Genomic DNA, 23,602 nt, shown 5'->3' on the forward strand with positions numbered 1-23,602 from the left:
ACACGAGTCTCAACTGACCAATCAGGTTACATTTCGCTACAACCACCATCCAATCAACGATACGCCTACATGCGGGCCCCAATCCATTTTCAACCTTCAGTAGTGCTTTTTCTGTAGGGGCACCTTCAACCAGCGACTTTCAGAAATACAATAAATTATATTTTCTCCACAGACACCATGTCCTTTCTGACTACAGGTATCAGCAGGCTAGCGCCAAGACTCCTTAATTCAAAGGTAAGTCGAGGCAAATAACATATCCCAAGTAGAGTGGACGCGTCAGTGTTAGCTGTAACTATAGTAGTTTGCTCGCAATTCAACTACAACTAACGTTAGCTAGCTAACAGTTACATTTTTGCCAGGAAAAATGTTGGTTATTTTCAAGAACATTTATGTACGCTAGTAGTGGCTACACATCGCTACATAGTTTTGGTGCTTGGCAACGATGGTCCTCTTTCTTGTTAACGATTTTTGTGTTGGCACTGGCGCGTTTCGTCAGTTTTTGTTAAGGTTAACTGCGAGCTAGTCAGTTGACACAGGAGATGGCACATGCTAGTTAGCTACGATTAGATAGCCAGAGGAGGGTCATGTTTGACAGTTGGCTATCTATCCTCTCACATGGAATTAAGTTGAACTGCATGCTTGAATAATCCAAAATCTGTAATATTTCTTATAGCTAGCTACTATTACTGCCAGCAGTGGCAAGTTAATTGGCTGGCTAGTTAACATGCTCATCCAAATCTTCTTATTCCCCTCATTTGACCTTCAGCGCTAACATGTCCATTCATACCTATTACCCAACACAACAGCAACTATCTAGGTTTGTTCATTTCCAGGTGTTGTATTGTTGCTAAGTCTCTCCATCTTGCTAGCTATGTAGCAAGAATGGTAAAAATGGTTTCCACGAGTTCATCCGACTCTGGGGAAGTAGATAAATGGCCTCATGGCCAAAATCCCGAAGTGTCCCTTTAATTTATCTATCCAATTATGTAATAGGTCTATGCCTGTGTCACGCTTAAGAACACACATTGATTAGAATTCTGTCTTGTGTCTGTTTCACAGAGGTCCGTATTGATTCCTGGGTGCCACTGCTACCTTCCTGGTTAGGCGTCAGATTGTAACCTACAGTACTGCTTAATCAATTAGCCTCCTGCCCAGATCTTTCTATTGCCAAGACAGCTGACACATCACAATAATCATCTTCTTTGTGCCACCTTCTTTGGACTGTGCACCTTCAACTCGTCAGACAGAGATGATGCCTCAGGATTTTGTTTCTCTCTACTTTGTACAGGGTGGAAATTACAGTAGGAATCTGCGAAATTGCAGTTAGGAATCTGTGAAATGTCTTTGTTTTACCAGAACCCTACGCCATTATATCAGCTAGAATTTGATGTTCAGGGACTGTCATTTGAGGGAATTTGTAGTATATTTCGGGATGCCTCCCAGTAGGCCTATCCAAGGGAATACATCATCCATTAAAGCAGACCACTTCAAATGTTAGATGTTGTAATTAGACATATGTATAGTGATTTAAGACAGTGCTTGCCCATTCAGAAACTTGGTTGCATTTCTTCCTAGTTCCTTTGTCAGTGTTGTCTTGTAAAGGTTTGTTGGCTAGCCTGTTGAATACCTTGTCTATTTCAGTTCTGCCAGACGGTCCTCTTATCCCTTCTCCAATCTCTTGTTGTGCGTTCTCTGCCAAGGATTCCTTGTCCTCCTGACTGTCATCCATGATTGTGCTACTATTTAAAAAGGCAGGTCCTGCTTGTTTCCTTCAGCACAGACAGTGGGTCAGATGGCTTGCATACAGAGCAGTCCTTCTCAGATACTCCACTCTTTTAGATTTTTCTATGGTTGATGTTGGATTGTAGCTGAAGTCTTTGCGTAAAGCCACAGTTGATGTTAAATCAGTAATGATGTTGATTGCCCTATCAATAATCCAGGAATGGCACTGCTCTGGAGTTGGATATCTAGGCCAGGGCTCATCAACTACATTCAGTGGCGGGCCGATTTATTATTTTTGTTCTCAAGCGGATGGTCAGGGGGGCGGAACATAATTACATATCTCTCTATTATGCGTGGGAATACTTTGTAACAGATTTCCCAAATTAAAATTGCTTGGATGTTTTGCAGGTGTTTTTACGTCCAACAATAAAAATATGAACTTGGGGGGGGGGGGGGGGCAAATAAAATCACTTGTGGCCCAAATTCTGCCTGTGGGACAACAGTTGGAGAACCCTTATTTTTTGTATTTAACGAGGCAAGTCAGTTAAGAACAAATTCTTAGCTACAATGACGACGCTGGGCCAATTGTGCGCCACACTATGGGACTCCCAATCACTTCCGGTTGTGATACAGCCTGGATTCGAACCAGGGTGTTTGTAGTGACGCCTCCAGCACTGCGATGCAGTGCTTTAGACCGCTGCGCCACTCGGGATATAGGCTAACTGAGGAGCAGCAAGCAATCAGGATTTTATGATACTGTCAGCTCAATGATTCAATTAGGCCTAGTTTTAGTAGATGCAGGTATTACAGTTTGGAAATTGGAAAGCAGACAACTCTGGTTTTTGACTATATACACTCAGGCTGATGTTTTCTGATACTTGCATTTTCCTCTGCAGAATGCCACCTGCATCCTTGTGGCGTCCAGACATGCCAGCTCCTCAACAGTAAGTACTATCAGACTACCTCTTCAAGAGAACTCATCAATTTGCCCTTTATTGTCATCATTGTTAGTAAAGCATGATGTTAATCTGTTTTAATATGGGTTGACAAAAAGAGATGGTTTCCCTCTGTTCTCTCTGCCATTATGTACCATGCGGATAACTTTATAAGCCAGTGTCTTTCAAGTGAATGTTTTGGATCTAATGTTTGTTTGACTAACACAGAGGTTCACTAGGTTCTCTGTAGTTGTCTTTTATATAGGCTGTTTTTGAATTGATGTGATTTTTGACTGAGCTTTTAGTGAGACATGTCTGTGTTTTTGCAGAATCTAAAGGATGTTCTAACAGAGCTTATTCCAAAAGAACAAAGTAGGATCAAGAGCTTCAAACAGCAGTATGGAAAAACCAACATTGGATCGATCACTGTTGATATGGTAAGTAACTAACCCATGTCGTGGTCATTTCCTGTATTACTCAATAATGAGAGCCAACCACACACAAGTCAGTTATATTATAAAGTCCATCTTTAATTATATATGAGCTTCACCATAGCCCTTTTTGACTCTCAGATCAATTCAGTGTCTATAAATGAATTCTCTGAGAGTCCTTACAAAACAATTCTTAGTATCATTTATAGCCAAGACACACCCCTTTGAACTCGCATGACGAATAACAGATCTTAGGAACATTACAAAGAACCTTTTACTTGAAAGAGGAGTATCCCATAGCTAGATAGCATTAGCTATAAATTATTGTTCCGTTTGGTCTCCTAAGATGAGGTTTCAATCTTGTGCTTGGTACCAAAACATTACCTCATCCAATGGCATATATCAATTGTCAATTCTAGATACTCCCATCTCAAATACACCCCCTCTTCTCCCCACTCCTGGAGAAGCTCACTAAGGGGAGTGAACCTCTAGGTCATATACTATGAAAGATAAGTTCAACATCAGAAGAGGTGGTATAATGGTTCCAGACACTTTTCCAAGCCTCCTCCTCCCCTTCTGATATTCTTCATAGCATCACATGGTTTAACAGATACATTGACATATGAAGACAAGCCTGACCTCTCCCCTCTCTGGGCCCCAAGTGACTAAGCCCTAGCTGAGAAGGGAAAATGCAACTGCCAACAGTATAGTCCAAAAAGAAGACATTCTAATGACAAGCATAAAGATATCTAAAACATCTTATTTATATATGTTACCTAACTAATTCTGATTCAGCCACGACACCCATATTCAGTAACTCAGAACCTGATGTTGGTAAAACCATACAAGAGAATCAGAAAGGCTTTTGATGTAGAAATAAACCACATACAGATCAGAGAAACCATGGTAAAACCTTTTTCTAAATTCCACCAGATTGGGTCTGATGTTGCCCCTCAGCCATCTCCCTTTTAGCATACTAGAGGTGATGTCACATGTCTAAGCCAGTTCCCTGCCAGCTGAGCACAGTCATAGCTGAGTCACAGCTCTTGCCTCACACACCATTTATCACAGCAGGCTGACTCCAGGGTCACACACACCTCCGCTTTGCCTGTGTCATCCAGACATGTTTATCAATCACATGACCTCTTCACCCTTATTATGGCTTTGAAGAATGCAGAACGATTAGGGTCAGGGTTCATCTGATTCCTTACACATTTGATTTTAGAGACACGTGCTATTTCTGGACTGGTCAAAAAGCAAATCAGTCTAGCCTTAATTGAGCTTTCTGTACAGAATGTAATTTGTGTTTGTGTGTTGTTTTACAGGTCTATGGAGGGATGAGGGGCATGAAGGGTCTGGTGTACGAGACCTCAGTGCTGGATCCTGATGAGGTGTGTTTCCTGTCCTCACAACACACACAATCCATTAAACAGTAACACCCACAGAATGATTGAAGTGTTGACGCTGAGCACCGTTGACCTTTGTGTATAAGCCATATAGGCACTTATCTAAATTGCTTCTGATTACATGCATTGAATTGTAAAATAAATCGGTGTCAATGGAAGTGTTATCTCACTGGTCCTCCAGTAACCTCAGCTGGTGGCAGTTAAGAGTCCTAGAATGTTAAGATATTCCAAATAATTCTGTTGATAAAGCTGTATTTGCAGTAACTACTGCCCCTTTGTTGTGGTTTGTTGTGCCATCATTTTAGACTACGCTCATTTGCCATATATGATGACTATATTAAGCATGACTCATTGTATGTCCTGATCCTTTCTTTAGGGAATCCGTTTCCGGGGCTACAGCATTCCGGAGTGTCAGCAGCTGTTGCCCAAGGCTCCAGGAGGTCAGGAGCCACTGCCTGAGGGCCTCTTTTGGCTGCTGGTCACAGGACAGGTCCCCACAGAGGAACAGGTGAGAAGGGGCTAACACTGGATGAGCTAGGGTTAGAATGGGAGGATTGTCTGCTCAAGTAAAAATATATATTATATATATACAAAGATGACCAATCAACCTTTTAAAATTTGCTTCCTTGTAATGAAACTGAGAAGTGTATTCAGAAAAACTAGCAGAAGTAGTGTTTGCTGCAGCACTGTCTTGAAGCCACCTCGAGGTCTAATTTGACCCTCATATGTCTCAGCTAGAGGAATTTCCTATGTTATTACATACTACAAGCAAGTTATTTTATGGTTTATGAGGAAGGCATGGCAACAATCGAGTTTAACTTTTTGTTCCTGATGACTCACATTGAAGTTCTACAACCGTAGCCAAGTGGCGGGGATTTATAGTGTTTGGGATTAAAGAACATTTCCGTTCTGACTTGTGGCATTTTTATTGTCCCTATTTGAACTCGCCAATCCTATTTGCATCCCATCTTTTCAGGTGAGCTGGTTGTCCAAAGAATGGGCTAAGCGGGCAGCACTCCCCTCCCACGTGGTCACCATGCTAGATAACTTCCCCACCAACCTGCACCCCATGTCCCAGTTCAGCGCTGCCATCACAGCTCTGAACAGCGAGAGCAGCTTTGCCCGGGCCTATTCTGAGGGCGTCAACAAGGCCAAGTACTGGGAGGTGAGTCACACACACACACACAGAATCTTCACAGACCTAGTATTTGAAATCTTTCAAATACTTTATCTGTGTTTTGATTGAGCTTGCCTGGCAAAATGCATAACAGAATAGTCCCGAAGGTGTAAACTTCGCACATCTGGCCCTCCAGGCGGGCTAAAGCCGACGATCAAAGTACTTGAAAAATGTAAAATACCATTTTAAAACCCAGGTTTGCATTCATTACACTACAATGCAGTACAGTCAGGTGTGGGTAAATACATTAAAGCAGAGGGTGATGCTGGATGGATGAGTCATCCTCACTAAAGTGCTTTTCAAGTGTCTGTTCATTCTTTAATGGTAAATGTTAACATGCACACCAGGTCTCCCTTGAAAAAGAGCATATTCATATTTTCCTCGACTTCCTGGTTAGAATAAGATAGGCTAAAATAAATCAACACCATTTCTTGCGGGGTGCAAGGAATTACATCCCCAGAATTCGACAGTCTAGAAAAAGCTCACAGACCGAAACGTCAACAGAAAATGAACTACACTTGCAGGGGTAATTGTGGGATTTATCATGTCGTTCAGTTAGATCCTGTGGGAGACAGTCTACTGACTGTTGATTAAACTACCTACCCTACTCTATTCCAGTTCATCTATGAGGACTCCATGGACTTGATTGCCAAGTTGCCGTGTGTTGCTGCTAAGATCTACCGTAACCTGTACCGTGAGGGCAGCAGCATTGGCGCCATCGACTCCAACCTGGACTGGTCCGCTAACTTCGCCAACATGCTGGGCTACAGCGACTCTGCTGAGTTCACTGAACTAATGAGGCTCTACCTTACCATCCACAGGTATTGTACTATGGGCCAGTTTCAGATTAAGCTGAAGAATTTCCATTTTAAGTAGGTAATTCTTTTCAGGACTAGGTTGAAACTGTCTGGGAAACCAGTCTTAAGGATGTACATTTCAACCATTATTACCATCTAGGTGTATTTGGGCCATTGACAGGGCCAAAAATGAACACCCACCAAATGCGGGTAGATTTTGGCATTGACGGGTAAGATGTCTATTTCACCAGCCATGTTGGAGGGTGGTGTGCTCAGGGTTCCACAGTGAAGCGTTTCACGTAAAATAGAGTTAGAAGTTAAGTATGAGCTCATTTAGCTGTTTTCAAAGTGTTTATCCTTTTGTTTCATGGCTGGCAGCTAATCACACAAAGAACTACGAATCCTATTATGTATATCCCACTTCGCAGCAACACTGCCTGGTTGGGAAGCTGTGCGCACTGAAGATGAATTTTTAGAAGAGCTTTTCACAGGCATAAAAGTTGGTCTAATTTACTAAAGTCTACTAAAGGGAGTGTTTCTCGGCTATTTACATTGAAAAACAACCTCGCTTGTGAACTAAATAATGTTTGTTTGCTTCAACTGCTAGCGAAGACGCATCGGCTACTAGTCAGATTATCTCAGAGGCACGCTGTGACAGACAACTCGAGTTTAAATCATAGTCCACAGACACTAGGATGCGATAATCCAGCACCCCATTGTGACGTGCTGTAGATACGCGGCTCTGAGACCACCATCAGCGGTGGGACACAGCCCGACTGCTTACCTCCCCACAATTCCCAACCAGCATGTCTCCGGTACGCGTCCTCATTTCAAATCAAGCTTCATTTATACAGCACATTTCAGACAGGGAATGCTACACAATGTGCTTCACATGAAAAAGTAATTAAGACAATGAAAATCAAAACAGATATATTTACTACACAACAAACATAAGAGGATAAAAAAAACGAATAATAATAACAAAAACCGAATTTCAATGTGACGGTTGGAGAAATGACTCGAGCTGTGCTGAGAATTCGAAAGGTATGAATGCCAACGGTCCAATATTCTAGAACACTGATGTGCGTAAGCATACATGTGTTGGGACTATGATAGAGCGTCAAGTGGCTCCAGTTGCCACGGTAACCTCCACCCTTAAAGGGGCAGATTAACATTTTTGTCTTATTAAATGTATATTTTAGTCATTTTAGCAGACACTCTTATCCAGAGGGACGTACAGTTAGTGCAATCACCTTAAGAAAGCTGGGTGGGACAACCACATATCTGATTCATAGTAAGTACATTTTTCCACAATAAGGTAGCTTTCAGCAAGGTCAGTGCTAGTAGGGGGGGAGGAGTCAGAGCTTTTACATCTTTTATTTATTTATAGATTTTGGTTAAAAGGCTCTGGTCACTTCTTACTAGTAATACATTTGATTGTTTTAGAAACATTACTAAGCATGCTCATTTTTGGCAACAAAGACCTGCCACAGTGGTTGGTGGACCAAAAAGTTAGTTTCAGGCCCTGGTCATTGAAACGCGCTATACAAAACCCATGTATTCATATTATTATTATTAACCATTATGTCATTGATTTATTTAACCTTTGGGGGGCAGCCATTTTGTCTATTAAATTCTGACATTGAAGGATAGAGAATTGTGAAACCCTCAAATGTATGTTCTCTGCCCTCTAGTGTTCATATATTGCACTTGACAGGACAACAATTCTTTGTTACACAATAAAAAATTGTGTCTTGGATAAATCTGTATTTGAATATAGGTCTGTATAAACGTTAGTAATAATTTACTGTCAATTCCAATTTTGTGATGAATAACATAGTAACCAACTGTCTCTGGGGTTCCTGTTTTAGTGACCACGAGGGAGGTAACGTCAGTGCCCACACCAGTCACCTGGTGGGCAGTGCTCTCTCTGACCCTTACCTCTCCTTCAGTGCTGCTCTGAACGGGCTGGCTGGACCTCTGCATGGACTGGCCAACCAGGTCTGTCAATCCTGTCCTCTGCTCTGTGCCACTAGAATTTACATCCTCTTGACTCACTGACCTGCTCTCTCTTGGAGTCATGAGTGGATAGATGGATAGACATGATCCTTATAAACATCATAAGCACAACAGCAGTCACTGAGTGGCGTTATAATAGTATTTCTGTTTTAGCCTTGTTGAGGTTATTAGAGTATGTTTCTGATGTGTTTCTCTGTGTGCCCTGTAGGAGGTGCTGGTGTGGCTGACGGCCCTGCAGAAGGAGATGGGAGGGGAGGTGTCTGATGAGAAGATGAGGGATTACATCTGGAACACACTCAAGTCTGGCAGGGTAAGAGATGGCTCAAAACATCTGGCTTCACTACTATGACACATATTGCCTTACCCACCAGTGACCATAACAGCCTTATGAGGCCATATGGCATCAGTAGCGTGGTTTTCAGTTCCATAAAGTATTTGCAAGAAGTAATCCCATGTTGTGCTTCTCGGTTTCAAACATCCCTTGCGTTAAGAACCAGTTAACCCGGAGAGAAGGGTAAACCTTGCTAATCACCCCTCACACCCTCTCTCACCCCCATAGGTGGTGCCAGGCTATGGGCATGCTGTCCTGAGGAAGACTGACCCCAGGTACCAATGCCAGCAGGAGTTTGCCTTCAAGCACCTGCCCAACGACCCCATGTTCAAACTGGTGCACCAGCTCTACAAGATTGTGCCCCCAGTACTGCTGGAGCAGGGCAAGGCCAAGAACCCCTGGCCCAATGTCGACGCCCACAGTGGAGTGTTGCTGCAGGTAAGAGAGATGAGGTGTTCTCCTTAACAATGTCCTATTGTACTGCAGATATTGTCATGTAATACAGATCAGTTTTTTTTGGACCACCTTGAATTGGTAAGTGGGCTTTTTGACTGGTCAGTGTTAGCCAGGTGTGTTTCAATCAAAAGCATCACAGCACCTGTGAGTTCAGCCTTTCAATCATTACTGACCTCTGCAACAAACATTTGACCTCTCCCTGACCTCTCTCCTTCTCCGCTACAGTACTATGGGATGACAGAGATGAACTACTACACTGTGCTGTTTGGTGTGTCCCGAGCCCTGGGTGTGCTGGCCCAACTTATCTGGAGCCGAGCCCTGGGCTTCCCTCTGGAGCGCCCCAAGTCCATGAGCACAGACGGACTCATGACCCTGGTGGGGGCCAATAAGTCCGGCTGAAGAAGATGAGGGGGAGGAAATACCGTATGCAAGTGACGCGCGTTCCTACATCATACTTCCGTGTTCATGTCCCTGGTCTTTTGAATGGGCTTCAAGATTATATCATCAAATTCATTAAAACCACCATTGCGCTACATTTTTGCTCAGTTGAAGACCATTCAAAAAGCCTAGAAAAGTTTTTAAAAAACTACAAGGCTACTTGTCGCGTCACTTGCATGGCGTATTTCAAATTAAAGCTGACCTCACCCCATCCCCATGGAAGAGATTCAAAGAGACAGTACATTTTTTTTTTTTTTATTAATCCAAAAAGGGCTTTTTAATATTTGCATGATTTAGCGCAGGCACGTGCACAGATAGAAGTCAACCTATGCCCAGCTCCTGTCCCTTGGCCCTCCCACTCGCCAAGTGCCCTTTTGGGTTGTGGTATAGTTATCATTTTTTGTATGAAGTTTTATTGTTCTGAACCCATTGCCCGCAAGTCGGTGTGATGTTGTCAAGTTCACCCACCCCGTCCGTTGGTTGCCCCTGATGGTCTGCCCTGTATAGAGCTTGCGCGTGCCAGGTTGCACCTTTATCCCAGACTGCCCTGTACTGAGATTGCGTATGCTGGTCTCCAAACATGCATGGCTTGAAATGTGGCCACCGGTCGAGTGTGTGTAAATGTCAACAGTACTACCGCAGCAGCATAGCATTTTGATTAACATCATCAATATTTGGTCTGGTTGGCTGATACGTGCAGCAGAGAGAGGCAAAAAGACGGAGCGGAACGGTTGCATCAACGACCCTCGCTCCGACCCAACTCCATCCCTTCCTCAGTCGGCAGCAACACAGGCAGTCTAGACGCTAGCTAATCACCATATACAAAAATATCCACAAAAGCCACTAGCCAGCCATATATCTTGAGTTAGAAGATAATTAATATTACGTTATAATTTAAGAGCATTGAAGATAACTAACAGGTCAATCAATGATCTGCTGACAGCTCACCCTCTTTTCCCCATGTCAATCATGTCTTTAGGAGGCACTCTAACTAGCTTCCTTACAATATGTGATGAGCGAGTGTGTTGTTGCAAAAATGTATGTCTATGTTCAGATTTTGTCAAATGTTCACTACAGAGGCAGTTGGTATGTTCAGAATTTTAAAATGTGAATTATGAGTTGTTTTTTGGGGGAGGGGGGCACTTGCCCCCTGAAAGGTCTGTGCATGGCCCTGATTTAGTGTGAGACTGTGTTAGGTAGGTAATCATGTATACACTTCACCTGCCTAGAAATTACAACTTCAATTTATTTCCAGTGTTCTCTAACACCATGCCTCTGGTAATGTGGCCTGGACTGCCCCACCTCGGTATTAGTTTCCACCTACCTCTGTTCCTCAGACTCAAGCCACTTACAGTACAGTAGGCCAATGCAGTCTGCTGGCATCTCATCAGCCCCCCCATGTGCCTGTGAGGACTGGGCTGCACCAACTGATGTAAGATGTCAAGGGGCTTAAAAAGTAGTATACAATCCAAACTGATGGCTCTGTTTTACCATTGTTTCACTCTGAGCAGTTTGATTTCCAGGCTACATAAAAAATGTAATTTTATGTGGGTAATTAGAGTAATCACAAATGGTCATCAATTGAGATTTCACTTGAGTATGTCTTACATCTATATTTAACTTGAGTGGTAGTTTGACATCAAACATTTTTACTAACTTAGTAACGTTGCAAGTAACTTCTAATTTGAGTCACATTTTCCTGCTGATGTTTGCTGAAGCTTCAATATTGTATGGAAAGTCTTGCTAAATCTAAACCAACAGGGAAATATATTTTTGTTGTTGCCTGAAACCCTCACCACGTTTCTCTATGCAATTTCTCCCTGACTATACTCTAGCAGTAGCTACACTCCAGTAAAGGAAAAAGGTTCTTCCTTGTAAAAGTATCTAACTTCTATTGAAGATGTTCAATATATCAAAGGAAGAATGCAAATTAGTAAAAAAATATATATATACTGCCCCTTTAAATCTTTTTGTCTCACCAGATTCCCTGACTTCAATGGATTTAACCTTGAACACACCTCTGATCAAAATAACTTTTTTTTTTTTCATTGTCATTCAACTTGTTTTACATTCTTTCCTTTCATTTTCTGTCTGGGCATCTTTTGAAATGTAGGATTGATATGTGTAGGTAGGAGCATATGATCGAAGACCTTTGGTTGTAGCCTGGAGTACCCAAAGGCCTGATTGCAAAGGCGTAGACTTATATATTTGAAGGATTGAGAGAAGGACATGGCGTTCTGCTTTTAGTATGTGCTTGAACATAAGTATGCAGCCAAGAAGGGATTTTTATCTGTTGTGGTCCTGTCTAATTTTGGTGTATGTTGTTAATTATGCCCCAGAGTGCTTCAGTGATTTGAGCTGCTACTCCAAAATGAGCGCTTGCTAGTTTGGAATCTCTTATTCTTAGAAATAGGAAAAGCCCTATTTGATTTTGTCCTTTTTATTAGAGGTTTTGGGTGTTGACTGAATAACCATGTAATGTATAGAGAGGATAATCCTATAGTGGGTACATCATTTGTAGTTTTATTTATACTTTGTGTATATAGTTATAAATATATGTATAGCTTGAATGTATGCGCTCTACGCAACCATATTGCTCAGTCATACAGCTGTGTGACTTCCAACCAACCTCACTCATCACCATATTTCAGTTTGACATGTTTTGAAAGTTACTCTTACAATGAAGTAGATGTACGTACTCTGGCTGTCTTGTAAATAAATCTATTGCCCATTTGTATGGGCTTCTTCTGCTGCCAAGTGGATGTTTGCTTTGACTGATTCAAGCTTGCTCTCAGGCCATAGCAGCAGTTGGTCCGAGGCCCATAGCAGCTTTCCTTGTCTGCTTTAATATAGGATTATCAACACTCCATTGTGTGGCATCAGTGGGACCCTGCTCACTTGAAAAACAAAATTATCAATGTTTGACTTTTACTTCAATTTTATATGCCTTGCTTTTGTCTCTTGGGTTTCACATTTTTCAGTTTTTTTTCTTAGTCTTGTGGAACATCTGGTTGTTTCTGATCAAAGCAGGTGTAGGAGATGTGAAACCAGGGAAGAGCCATTGAAGTTGGATGCATTTGGGAAACTATAGCGGGATGGGGCTGGATAGGTCAAATGGGAGAAAGGAGCTTAGAACAAAAATGGAAAACCAATAAATGATTTTAATAACACTTGGTGTCATGTGTTTGTTGTTACTTGTGGTGTGTAAAGAGGTTGGAAATTGACTAGCTTTATTCAATAACAGATGGAAAATTCCAAAGTCACTAGTAATCTATTCCTGGCAGATCGGCCTCCTGTCTCAATGTCCTGGATGACTGTACATGATAGGATTTTGATAGTCTGGGATTTCTTGGTGTTGAAATTAAGGAATATACTGTGCATGTAAAAGTACACACAGTCAGCCAGTTTACCATAAGGGCCGTGTCAAATTTGCTCAGCAAGTCTCAGCTCTGCCTGTTGTTTCTGGCTCTGTGAAGAACTGCAGTCATGAGACCAGCCAGAGGATAATGTTACACACACTGAAACAACCAATTAGTCTTAACCGCTGTTGCATAAGGCCCAATTGTAGTCATGAGGCTCTGCACCAGGCCAAACCTGTTTCCATATACAAGGCTAGATAGCTGAATGATTAACAAGGTTTAGTCAACTTTATGTCCTCAACAATCAATTGATATTGTTCTGGTTAGGTAAAGTATCATGCAATATGCAAGTAATTGTTTTTCTTATTTTGTGATATGAGTGTCATGGATATGGTGGTTTATGGGAGATTTGTAATCCTAGTAATAATAGGAAAATAGGTATTTTAACTATCTCCTCTCTGTGTCGTTATTAATAACTGGCCCAGATACCAACACCCTGCTCTCGTTGCCTGTGCTTTGGTTTCCCTTTGAAAAGGCCGCATCCCACCCACCCCTGCACGTCACTTGCTACATAGCGACAAACCAAGACATTCTTAACAAGAGTCCCCACAGCTCTACACCACCTGCCAAAGTTGTCTAACTTGAGCAAATCCCAATGGTGAGCTGAACAGCTTGCTACATGCCACAACTTTTGTGAAAGCAGTGATTTATGGCTAGATTACATTACACTCCCATGATTCTCAAAAAGTATATAGTCGGGAACAATCACATTTTATTTTAACAACTCATTTACGAGTGGTGGAAATATCTTTGGCTCTATAACTACATTGCATGCACACATATTCCCAATATTCCATTGATTACTAATTTTGTATTGAGTAGTGTCCAGTTGCTCATGGTCAAAACCAGAATTTCTAATGGAAAAGAAAAGGAGAGCACAGTACACTGTAGTGTTTGCTGTCTAACTGATACCATGGCTACAGATGGAAATGCATACACACTAAAGTATGATTAACAGGCAAAACAACTTTGATCAGCATGCAAAACTCAAACATACTATGCTCATACACTGTATGGGTCTCAACACCCATCTGTGCATTATTGCTCACTTAAAACTAATTGAAAGAATAAGTAAAGGTAGGCCTAATTATGAATACAGTAAGATGATTCATTCCACCTCCTCCATCTTCATTTACAATACACACAACATGCAATTGCCTTATATCCACACACTTAATTGTTTAATTTTCCATATCCAGTCTATTACAGCTCACTGATAAGAAAGGACTGGGTAAATGAATGCAATATGGCATCAACACCTAGCTTTATGGCTTGTACTACATTGCTTCTACTTGTCAAGTGCAATTTCATTCAATAGCAGTACTACTACCTGTGTTTGATGCCGGAGACTGGATAAAGACAGAAAGTTGCTTTGAAGTATTGAGACATTTCTTATGACTCCGGGATTCTTGCTTTAATAACAAGCTAATAGTCTTACATCTTAAAAGACGTACACTTGCTTCCTATATACCTTTCATGACAACTGAGAGTAAATGCCACCATCATAGCAGAGGGCAAATACATACCGGTATATGAAACAATCGGTTTGACTTTGAGCCCTTTGTTATTTCACATTAACTAAAATGAAATTGAAATGTCTTCCCATTAAAACAAAAGGCAAAACAAACAGAAATGCAATTCCAAAGAAAATATCCTACACAAGTAGCCATATCTTGCATGCATAAATAATTGCAATACTTTGTCTTGTTTCATTTATGAACTCGCTAGGCAGCTTGCGTTGACCCTTTATAGAATTTTCACAGCTCCTGTTCTCCATATTTACATAAAGCTTAACATTGAAGACAATTTAATGTGCTTAATGTGTTTAAGGAGCAAATGACCAATGATTGTTTTAATCTATGAAATATGAAGCAAAGAAAAGCAGTTGACTTGCTATTTAAAAAAATATATATAATAAATAACTTAAACATTTTTTAAAAGCACTTCTTGGTATAAACAATACGGTACATTTAAAATATCTTTAAAAAAAAAGGGGCAATCTGCAGTTGCTGAATCCATTTTTGGACTTAGAATTAATTTATATGAACCCTTTGATTCTTGACAAATAACTTATAAACGCCTCACGAGCTTACCCCATCAGAAACCAAAATATAAACTTGTTTTATTACCAATGTTTGTAAACAAAGCAAATGTAAAAAAAAAAAAAAAAAAAAACTATAGCCTCAACATATATTTTAACATCAGCATGGTTAAACTATCATTTTGATATCATGGATGGTCAGTCCAGGTATCCATAGATCTCTATGAATTTGAGAGTAGTTACATTTATCCAACCCCATCCCTCAGCTTTTTACCAAAACAGTGGTTGGGGAGGATGCTTAAGTTGTTATTGTTTCAACTGCGGATTGCCCCTTTAAGATATATTAACTTTACAGGATTGGACAACTAGAACCTAGCAGGTCAGTGGAGTGCACCTGCACCCACTCTTCAGCAATCTACAGTGTCTAAAGCAGTCATATACTATGACAGACTCAAAATGGCCCATGTCATTCGTTCACTCAATATTGTGTCCTGCTCACTCATGATTACACAGCAATAAATTCCAACTATTCTGATTTGCTTAGTGGCTTTTTTGTTTTACAATTAGACTTAGAAGGATTATTCTTTTAAAATTGCGCACACACGTCAATGCAACAAGGGGTCTGTGCTGAAGAGTAACCCTTGTGAGGAGGTAGATGGCAGCTTTTTACAAGAAAATGATCCAGGCTAGGATATGGGACTTTCAAGTCAACTATAGTTGTGTAGGGTGATAAACCAGGGTGATGCCCCCACTGATTGCTTGGTCCTTACTCTATAATGTGAGGAGGATGCACCAGTGGCAGCTTAGCCTGGTCCCAGATCTGCTGTCACAGATGGTACAAGATCTCAGAAGAGCTGTTTGTCATGCCAGTGTGAACATAGGAGTTGGCAAGATGGCACAAACAGACCTGGGACCAGGCTATTGGTATCTGGGCCTTGGTGGTAATGGAGATTGGAGGCGGTTGATGGGGGCTGGGTCGTGTAGTGTCCTGCAGCTCCAGCTAGGTGATACAGGGGACTGCCAGGGTGAAGGTGCAGGCTGGTTTGGGGCAAGGGCACACACTGCCAGATGGACCTCACGTTTGGTGTACCTCATGGAACATTAATTCCTGTGGGACGCAAGTCTGTGGGCCGTAGAGCGTGCCGGCCCGGCGCTCAAAGGCAGACACATTCTTTTTTACCACCTCGTCAAAAAACACAGTTGCTAACTGGGAGTGGAGCAAGGAGCGGAACTCAAACGAGATCTGTGTGGCAGGAAGGAAGGAGAGGGCAGAATGTCAGTCAGAGAAGACAAACAAAAGAGAAAAAGGAAAAACAGAGTAGAAAGAGAAAATACACTACATAACCAAAAGTATGTGGCCACTTGATCATCAAACATCTCATGGGCATTAATATTGAGTTGGTCCACCCTTTGCTGCTATAACAGCCTCCACTCTTCTGGGAAGGCTTTCCACTAGATGTTGGAACATGGCTGTGGGGACCTGCTTCCATTCAACCACAAGAACATTAGTGAGGTCGGGCACTGATGTTGGGCAATTAGGCATGGCTCGCAATCGGCATTCCAATTCATCCCAAAGTTGTTTGATGGGGTTGAGGTCAGGGCTCTGTGCAGGCCAGTCAAGTTATTCCACACCGATCTCAACAAACCATATGGATCTTGGTTTGTGCAGGGGGGAATTGTCATGCTGAAACAGGAAAGGGCCTTCCCCAAACTGTTGCTACAATGTTGGAAGCACAGTATCGTCTAGAATGTCATTGTATGCTGTAGCAAGATTTCCCTTCACTGGAACTAAGGGGCCTAGCCCGAACCATGAAAAACAGCCACAGACCATTATTCCACCTCCACCAAACTTTACAGTTGGAACTATGCATTGGGGCAGGTGGCGTTCTCCGGGCATCCGCCAAACCCAGATTAATCCGTCAGACGGTGAAGCGTGATTCATCACTCCAGAGAACGCATTTCCACTGCTCCAAAGTTGGCGATCTTTACACCACTCCAGCCGATGCTAGGCATTGCGCATGGTGATTTTAGGCTTATGTGCAGCTGCTCGGCCATGGAAACCCATTTCATGAAGCTTCCGACGAACAGTTCTTGGGCTGACGTTATCAAACAACTTACTTCCAAAGGAAGCTTAGAACTCGGTAGGTAATGTTGCAACCGAAGACAGGCGATTTTTACGAGCTACGCGCTTCAGCACTCTGCGGTCCCGTTCTGTGAGCTTGTGTGGCCTACCACTTTGCGGCTGAGCCGGTTGCTCCTAGAGGTTTCCACTTCAAAAGTCACTGAGCTCTTCAGTAAGGCCATTCTGCTGCCAATGTTTGTCTATGGAGATTGCATGGCGGTGTGCTAGATTTTATATACCTGTCAGCAACAGGTATAGCTGAAATAGCCAAATCCATTAATTTGAAGGGCTGTCCACATACTTTTGTATATATATAGTGCATTCGGGAAAGGATTCAGACGCCTTGACTTTTTCCATATTTTGTTACGTTAAAGCCTTATTCTAAAATTGAATTAATAGTTTTTACACCTCAATCTACACAGTACCTCATAATGACGAAGCAAAAACAGGGTTTTCGAAATCTTTGCAAATATTTACAAAATTAAAAACTTAAATATCACATTTACATACAGTTGAATTCAGAAGTTGACATACACTTAGGTTGGAGTCATTAAAACTAGTTTTCAACCACTTTCTTGTTAAAAAATATAGTTTTGGCAAGTCGGTTAGGACATCTATGTGCATGACAAGTAATTTTTCCAGCAATTGTTTACAGACAGATTATTTCACTGTATCACAATTCCAGTGGGTCAGAAGTTTACATACACTGAGTTGACTGTCTTTAAACAGCTTGGAAAATTTAAGAAAATGTCATGGCTTTAGAAGCTTCTGATAGGCTAATTGACATTTGAGTAAATTGGAGTTGTACCTATTTCAAGGCCTACCTTCATACTCAGTGCCTCTTTGCTTGACATCATGGGAAAATCAAAAGAAATCAGCCAAGACTTCAGAAAATAAATTGTAGACCTCCACAAGTCTGGTTCATTCTTGGGAGCAATTTCCAAACGCCTGAAGGTACCACGTTCATCTGTACAAACAATAGTACGCAAGTATAAACACCATGGGACCACGCAGCCGTCACACCGCTCAGGAAGAAGATGCGTTCTGTCTCCTAGAGGTGAGCATACTTTGGTGAGAAAAGTGCAAATCATTCCCAGAACAACAGCAAAGGACCTTGTGAAGATGCTGGAGGAAACAGGTACAAACGTATCTATATCCACAGTAAAACGAGTCCTATATCGACATACCCTGAAAGGCCGCTCAGCAAGGAAGAAGCCACTGCTCCAAAACCGCCATAAAAAAGCCAGACAACGGTTTGCAACTGCACATAGGGACAAAGATGGTACTTTTTGGAGAAATGTCCTCTGGTCTGATGAAACAAAAATAGAACTGTTTGGCCATAATAACCATCGTTATGTTTGGAGGAAAAAGGGGGAGGCTTGCAAGCCGAAGAACACCATCCCTACCGTGAAGCACGTTGGTGGCAGCATCATGTTGTGGGGGTGCTTTGCTGCAGGAGGGACTGGTGCACTTCACAAAATAGATGGCATCATGAGGGAGGAAAATTATGTGGATATATTAAAGCAACATCTCAAAACGTCAGTCAGGAAGTTAAAGCTTGGTCACAAATGGGTCTACCAAATGGACAAAGACCCCAAGCATACTTCCAAAGTTGTGGAAAATGGCTTACGGACAACAAAGTCAAGGTGTTGGAGTGGCCATCACAAAGTCCTATAGAATATTTGTGGGCAGAACTGAAAAAGCATGTGCGAGCAAGGAGGCCTACAAACCTGACTCAGTTACACCAGCTCTGTCAGGAGGAATGGGCCAAAATTCACCCAACTTATTGTGGGAAGCTTTTGGAAGGCTACCCAAAACGTATGACCCAAGTTAAACAATTTAAAGGCAATGCTACCAAATACTAATTGAGTGTATGTAAACTTCTGACCCATTGGGAATGTGATGAAAGAAATAAAAGCTGAAATAAATCACTCTACTATTATTTTTACATTTCACATTCTTAAAATAAAAGTGGTGATCCTAACTGACCTAAAACAGGGAATATTTACAGGGATTAAATGTCAGGAATTGTGAAAAACTGAGTTTAAATGTATTTAGCTAAGGTGTATGTAAACTTCCGACTTCAACTAAGTATTCAGACCCTTTACTCAGAACTTTGTTGAAGCACCTTTGGCAGCGATTACAGCCTCGAGTCTTCTTGGGTATGACGCTACAAGCTTGGCACACCTGTATTTGGAGAGTTTCTCCCATTCTTGTCTACAGATCCTCTCAAGCTCTGTCAGGTTGTATACGGAGCGTCGCTGCACAGTTATTTTCAAGTCTCTCCAGAGATGTTCGATCAAGTTCAAGTCCGGGCTCTGGCTGGGCCACTCCAGGACATTCAGAGACTTGTCCCAAAGCCACTACTGCGTTGTCTTGGCTGTGTGCTTAGCGTCATTGTCCTGCCAGTCTGAGGTCCTGAGTGCTCTGGAGCAGGTTTTCATCAAGGATCTCTCTGTACTTTACTCTGTTCTTCTTTCCCTCAATCCTGACTGGTCTCCCATTCCCTGTTGCTGAAAAACATCCCCACAGAATGATGCTGCCACCACTATGCTTCACCGTAGGGATGGTGCCAGGTTTCCTCGAGATGTGACGCATGGCATTCAGGCCAAATAGTTCAATCTTGGTTTCATCAGACCAGAGAATCTTGTTTATCATGGTCTGAGAGTCCTTTAGGTGTCATCTGGTAAACTCCAAGCGGGCTGTCATGTGCCTTTTACTGAGGAGTGGCTTCCGTCTGGCCACTCTACCATAAAGGCCTGATTGGCTGAGTGCTGCGGAGATGGTTGTCCTTCTGGAAGGTTCTCCCATCTCCATAGAGGAACTCTGGAGCTCTGTCAGAGTGACCATCGGGTTCTTGGTTAGCTCCCTGACCAAGGCCCTTCTCCCCCGAATGCTCAGTTCGGCCGGCCAGCTCTAGGAAGAGTCTTGGTGGTTCCAAACTTCTTCCATTTGATGGAGGCCACTGTGCTCTTGGGGAACTTCAATGCTTCCTCAACACAATCCTGTCTCGGAGCTCTACGGACAATTCCTTCGAACTCATGACTTGGTTTTTGCTCTGACATGCACTGTCAATTGTGGAACGTTATATACTGTAGACAGGTGTGTGCCTTTCCAAATCATGTCCAATCAATTTAATTTACCACAGGTTGACTCCAATCAAGTTGTAGAAACATCTCAAGGATGATCAATTGAAACAAATTGCACCTGAGCTCAATTTAGAGTCTCATAGCAAAGGGTTTGAATACTTATGTAAATAAGGTATCCGTTTTTTTATTTTTAATACATTTGCAAAAAATTCAAAAACCTGTTTTCACTTTGTCATTATGAGGTATTTTGTGTAGATTGATGAGGAAAAAGAATAAGGCTGTAACGTAACAAATTGTGAAAAAAGTCAAGGGGTCTGAATACTTTCCGAATGCACTGTAGTGTCATTTTGTAGACTACTCACATGCAAAGGGTGTATGCACAAATAGAGAGCAAGATTAGAAGAGAGGTGGGCAGCATAAGATAAAGACAAGGGCCACAAGCTGGGTCTGTCATATTCACCGAAACGTCCACAGTGCAGGTGCGGGGATAACCAGGGATGCCAGGACTGAAGCGCCATATTGTCTCCAGGTGGTTGAAAAGTGTTCCGTCTGTGCACACCGCCTATCACAAAAGAAACAATTATCATCATAATTCATGAAACCAAAATTAAGCGGGACTAAGTAGGGTTGCAAAAATCTGTTCCCAAGAATCCCAGGTTTTCCAGAAATCCTGGTTGGAAGATTCCTGAAATCAGGAGGGAATAAGCAGGAAATCTAGAATACTCCAACCAAGATCTCTAGAAAACCTGGGAATTTTAGGAAAGTAACCAGAATTTTGAATCCCAAATTAAGTGGGATGAACTTACTTTGACCAAATGGGGTCGCACCACACTGATCATGGATGTGTATCGCTCTACAATGGGTGGGAACCCCACCTCCAGCTGAGCTTTGGAGTGGCCTGCCCTCTTCATGATGGTCTGGGACTTCTTACACCAGGGGACAAAGAGTTTGTAGTCATCCACGTTGGCTACCACATCATACATCTCCAGCATAGAGTACCTGAAGCAGCATAGTAAGAGGAGTTTGAAAACAACAACATTACATAACTTAATAAACACCTTCCGCTTCCATGTTGTGTTTCAAATAGAAAAGGCCCTATTTAAAAAAACTTTAATATGAACTTTAATATGAAATCTAGCCATGACTTCTTTCTATTTATGCATTCAAGCTCTGGTTGACCCTGTACATATGGAAATATAGTCTTACAATATATTTTCTTTCATGGGTGGTACCATCTTACCCCAGTATCCTCCGCTCCGAGTACTCCTTTCTCTTATTGGTGAACCCCATGAAGGTTCTGCTGTGGGGAACTGATGTCGTCATGTCCCAATCCTGCTGGTGGCAAAGCACTCTGGGAGTCCTGGTCATTACAATACCACATGATGACAAGTGTCTGATGGGGAAGGGAGACAGAGAGGAAATGTTCAAAATAGCACAACATCTCCAACAAACACCCTTTTCCAGGCAGGCTTCCTGCCATTAGAGTCAGAGCAGAAATAATATATTGCCAGAAGGGGGAAAAGTTCTCAGTAGTATCCTATCCGTCAATCTTTCGAACAAGCTATCAGGCTATATTCTGAGTAAACACATGAATGGAACTATATGCAATGCGACCCACTCAGCCTATTCATTAGCCAAGTTCTGTTGCAAAACGTTCTACAACGGTAACGGTTTACACCAAACTGAAAACGTTTTGCAAATAAAATTTGAGTTTATATTGGACAAATTGAAGGTAGGTCCTGCCCCGTTTGCTTCCGTTTAGTTCCCAGAGTAAACAGTAAACGGTTTCCATTGCAAAACAATTTGCAACAGACCAAACGTTTTGCAACGGAACTCGGCTAATGAACACCCCCCAGGGGTGAACCCCATGAAGGTTCTGCTGCGGGGAACTGATGTCATCATGTCCCAATCCTGCTGTTGGCAAAGCACTCTGGGAGTCCTGATCATATTCATTAAGTATTGTAAAGGAAACTGTTTAAGAACCAAATGGACGCAAACAAAGCAGACGGAACTAAACAGGGAGAGACCTACCTGAATTTGTCCAATAGAAACTCTTTTGCAAAACGTCTTCTGTTTGGAGTAAACAGTTTCGGTTTAAAAACGTTTTGCAACAGAAACGGAGTAATGAATACACCCCAGGTGCTCACTACAAATAACTGTGACAGTCATGGAAATAGAATTCGTCAGAAATAAATCAAATCAAGTTTATTTTATATAGCCCTTCGTACATCAGCTAATATCTCGAAGTGCTGTACAGAAACCCAGCCTAAAACCCCAAACAGCAAGCAATGCAGGTGTAGAAGCACGGTGGCTAGGAAAAACTCCCTAGAAAGGCCAAAACCTAGGAAGAATTATAGAAGAATTACAAAGAGCAAGGCAACTACTAACATAGTGAAACCAATATGAAGGATAACACAATATGCATAGCCTACGACATGTGATTGAAAAGGGAACGTTTTAGTCCTAAATTCTAATTATACAGGAAGCACGTAATGTTCTTCAGAGTGGACCTTCATTATTTCAACCAGTGCTTGGTTGGAACAAAAACCTGCCCCATAGGGGATTGAAATAGATGCAAAATGCGCACGCACAGCACTGATTGGTTGACGCGGCCACTCGAAGTTATACATTTATTAATCTCACCTGATGGTTTGTCTCATATGTTCTCTTGACCTCGCGGTGTGACAAGGTGAGCGACCTGAGCCAACAGCAATCTCCAGAAATTCACTGAGTGTCCGCACACCCATCGGCATTCGCCGGGCAGTTGTTGAGGCTGCCATTATATTTTATGTGGGTTATTTGATCACAACCTCAAGTTGGAGAACGGATCATTGAATCTGTAGGTTACTGCTGAGAACACTGATCTTCGCCCACTTCGGATTGGCTATTTGAAGCAATTCACTTATCCAAATAGGCCTAGACGCAACAAAAAAGGCCGCGTTTAGCCTATATTATAAAAACGTTCATAAAGTCATCTATTTATTCCAAGCTCGATGTCCTGGGTCGCTGAGGGTGCATAAATTGCGCTTTCGGGTTTTCCCATACGACGACAGCCCCTTAAAATATCGTTCTTCTCTGTGCTCAGTAAAGTAAACAAATACCGGTGTCGGTCAGGCCAGGGACAAACCTTACCAGAGAGGACGAGACGAAACGAGATGGTTTACTCTACCCAAAATCTGTACACGAAAATAAGACCACGAAGTGAATCATTTTTGTAGG

The 23,602-nt window shown here is 42.1% G+C and overlaps 2 protein-coding genes across 2 annotated transcripts; one reads left to right on the plus strand and one right to left on the minus strand.

The window, feature by feature from the left end:
- Positions 1–84: 84 nt before the first annotated feature.
- LOC120061113 (citrate synthase, mitochondrial-like) lies at positions 85–12,882 on the plus strand. The gene is made up of 11 exons (XM_039010666.1): positions 85–234; positions 2,619–2,666; positions 2,987–3,094; positions 4,414–4,479; positions 4,871–5,002; positions 5,471–5,659; positions 6,290–6,492; positions 8,340–8,469; positions 8,696–8,797; positions 9,047–9,256; positions 9,500–12,882. The coding sequence occupies exons 1-11, from the start codon at positions 178–180 to the stop codon at positions 9,671–9,673; spliced, it is 1,419 nt and encodes a 472-aa protein (XP_038866594.1). The 5' UTR covers positions 85–177; the 3' UTR covers positions 9,674–12,882.
- Positions 12,883–13,853: 971 nt separating this feature from the next.
- On the minus strand, positions 13,854–23,496 carry LOC120060673 (coenzyme Q-binding protein COQ10 homolog A, mitochondrial-like). Its single transcript, XM_039010071.1, has 5 exons — positions 23,027–23,496; positions 21,624–21,776; positions 21,190–21,382; positions 20,844–20,945; positions 13,854–16,415 (listed from the first exon to the last, which is right to left on the minus strand). The coding sequence occupies exons 1-5, from the start codon at positions 23,161–23,163 to the stop codon at positions 16,248–16,250; spliced, it is 753 nt and encodes a 250-aa protein (XP_038865999.1). The 5' UTR covers positions 23,164–23,496; the 3' UTR covers positions 13,854–16,247.
- Positions 23,497–23,602: the final 106 nt, after the last annotated feature.

The sequence above is a fragment of the Salvelinus namaycush genome, chromosome 16 (assembly GCF_016432855.1).
Source record: "Salvelinus namaycush isolate Seneca chromosome 16, SaNama_1.0, whole genome shotgun sequence".
NCBI classification, from domain to species: domain Eukaryota; kingdom Metazoa; phylum Chordata; class Actinopteri; order Salmoniformes; family Salmonidae; genus Salvelinus; species Salvelinus namaycush.

Excerpts from the sequence above, each read along its gene's own strand:
- LOC120061113 (XM_039010666.1), top strand. The coding sequence starts at position 178 with ATGTCCTTTCTGACTACAGGTATCAGCAGGCTAGCGCCAAGACTCCTT. Across the intron at positions 5,003-5,470 it reads AGGTCCCCACAGAGGAACAG|GTGAGCTGGTTGTCCAAAGA; the intron begins GTGAGAAGGGGC and ends CCATCTTTTCAG. Across the intron at positions 8,798-9,046 it reads ACACACTCAAGTCTGGCAGG|GTGGTGCCAGGCTATGGGCA; the intron begins GTAAGAGATGGC and ends TCACCCCCATAG.
- LOC120060673 (XM_039010071.1), bottom strand. The coding sequence starts at position 23,163 with ATGGCAGCCTCAACAACTGCCCGGCGAATGCCGATGGGTGTGCGGACA. Across the intron at positions 21,777-23,026 it reads CATATGAGACAAACCATCAG|ACACTTGTCATCATGTGGTA; the intron begins GTGAGATTAATA and ends CTTCCCCATCAG. Across the intron at positions 16,416-20,843 it reads CCTGCACTGTGGACGTTTCG|ATCTCGTTTGAGTTCCGCTC; the intron begins GTGAATATGACA and ends CCTGCCACACAG.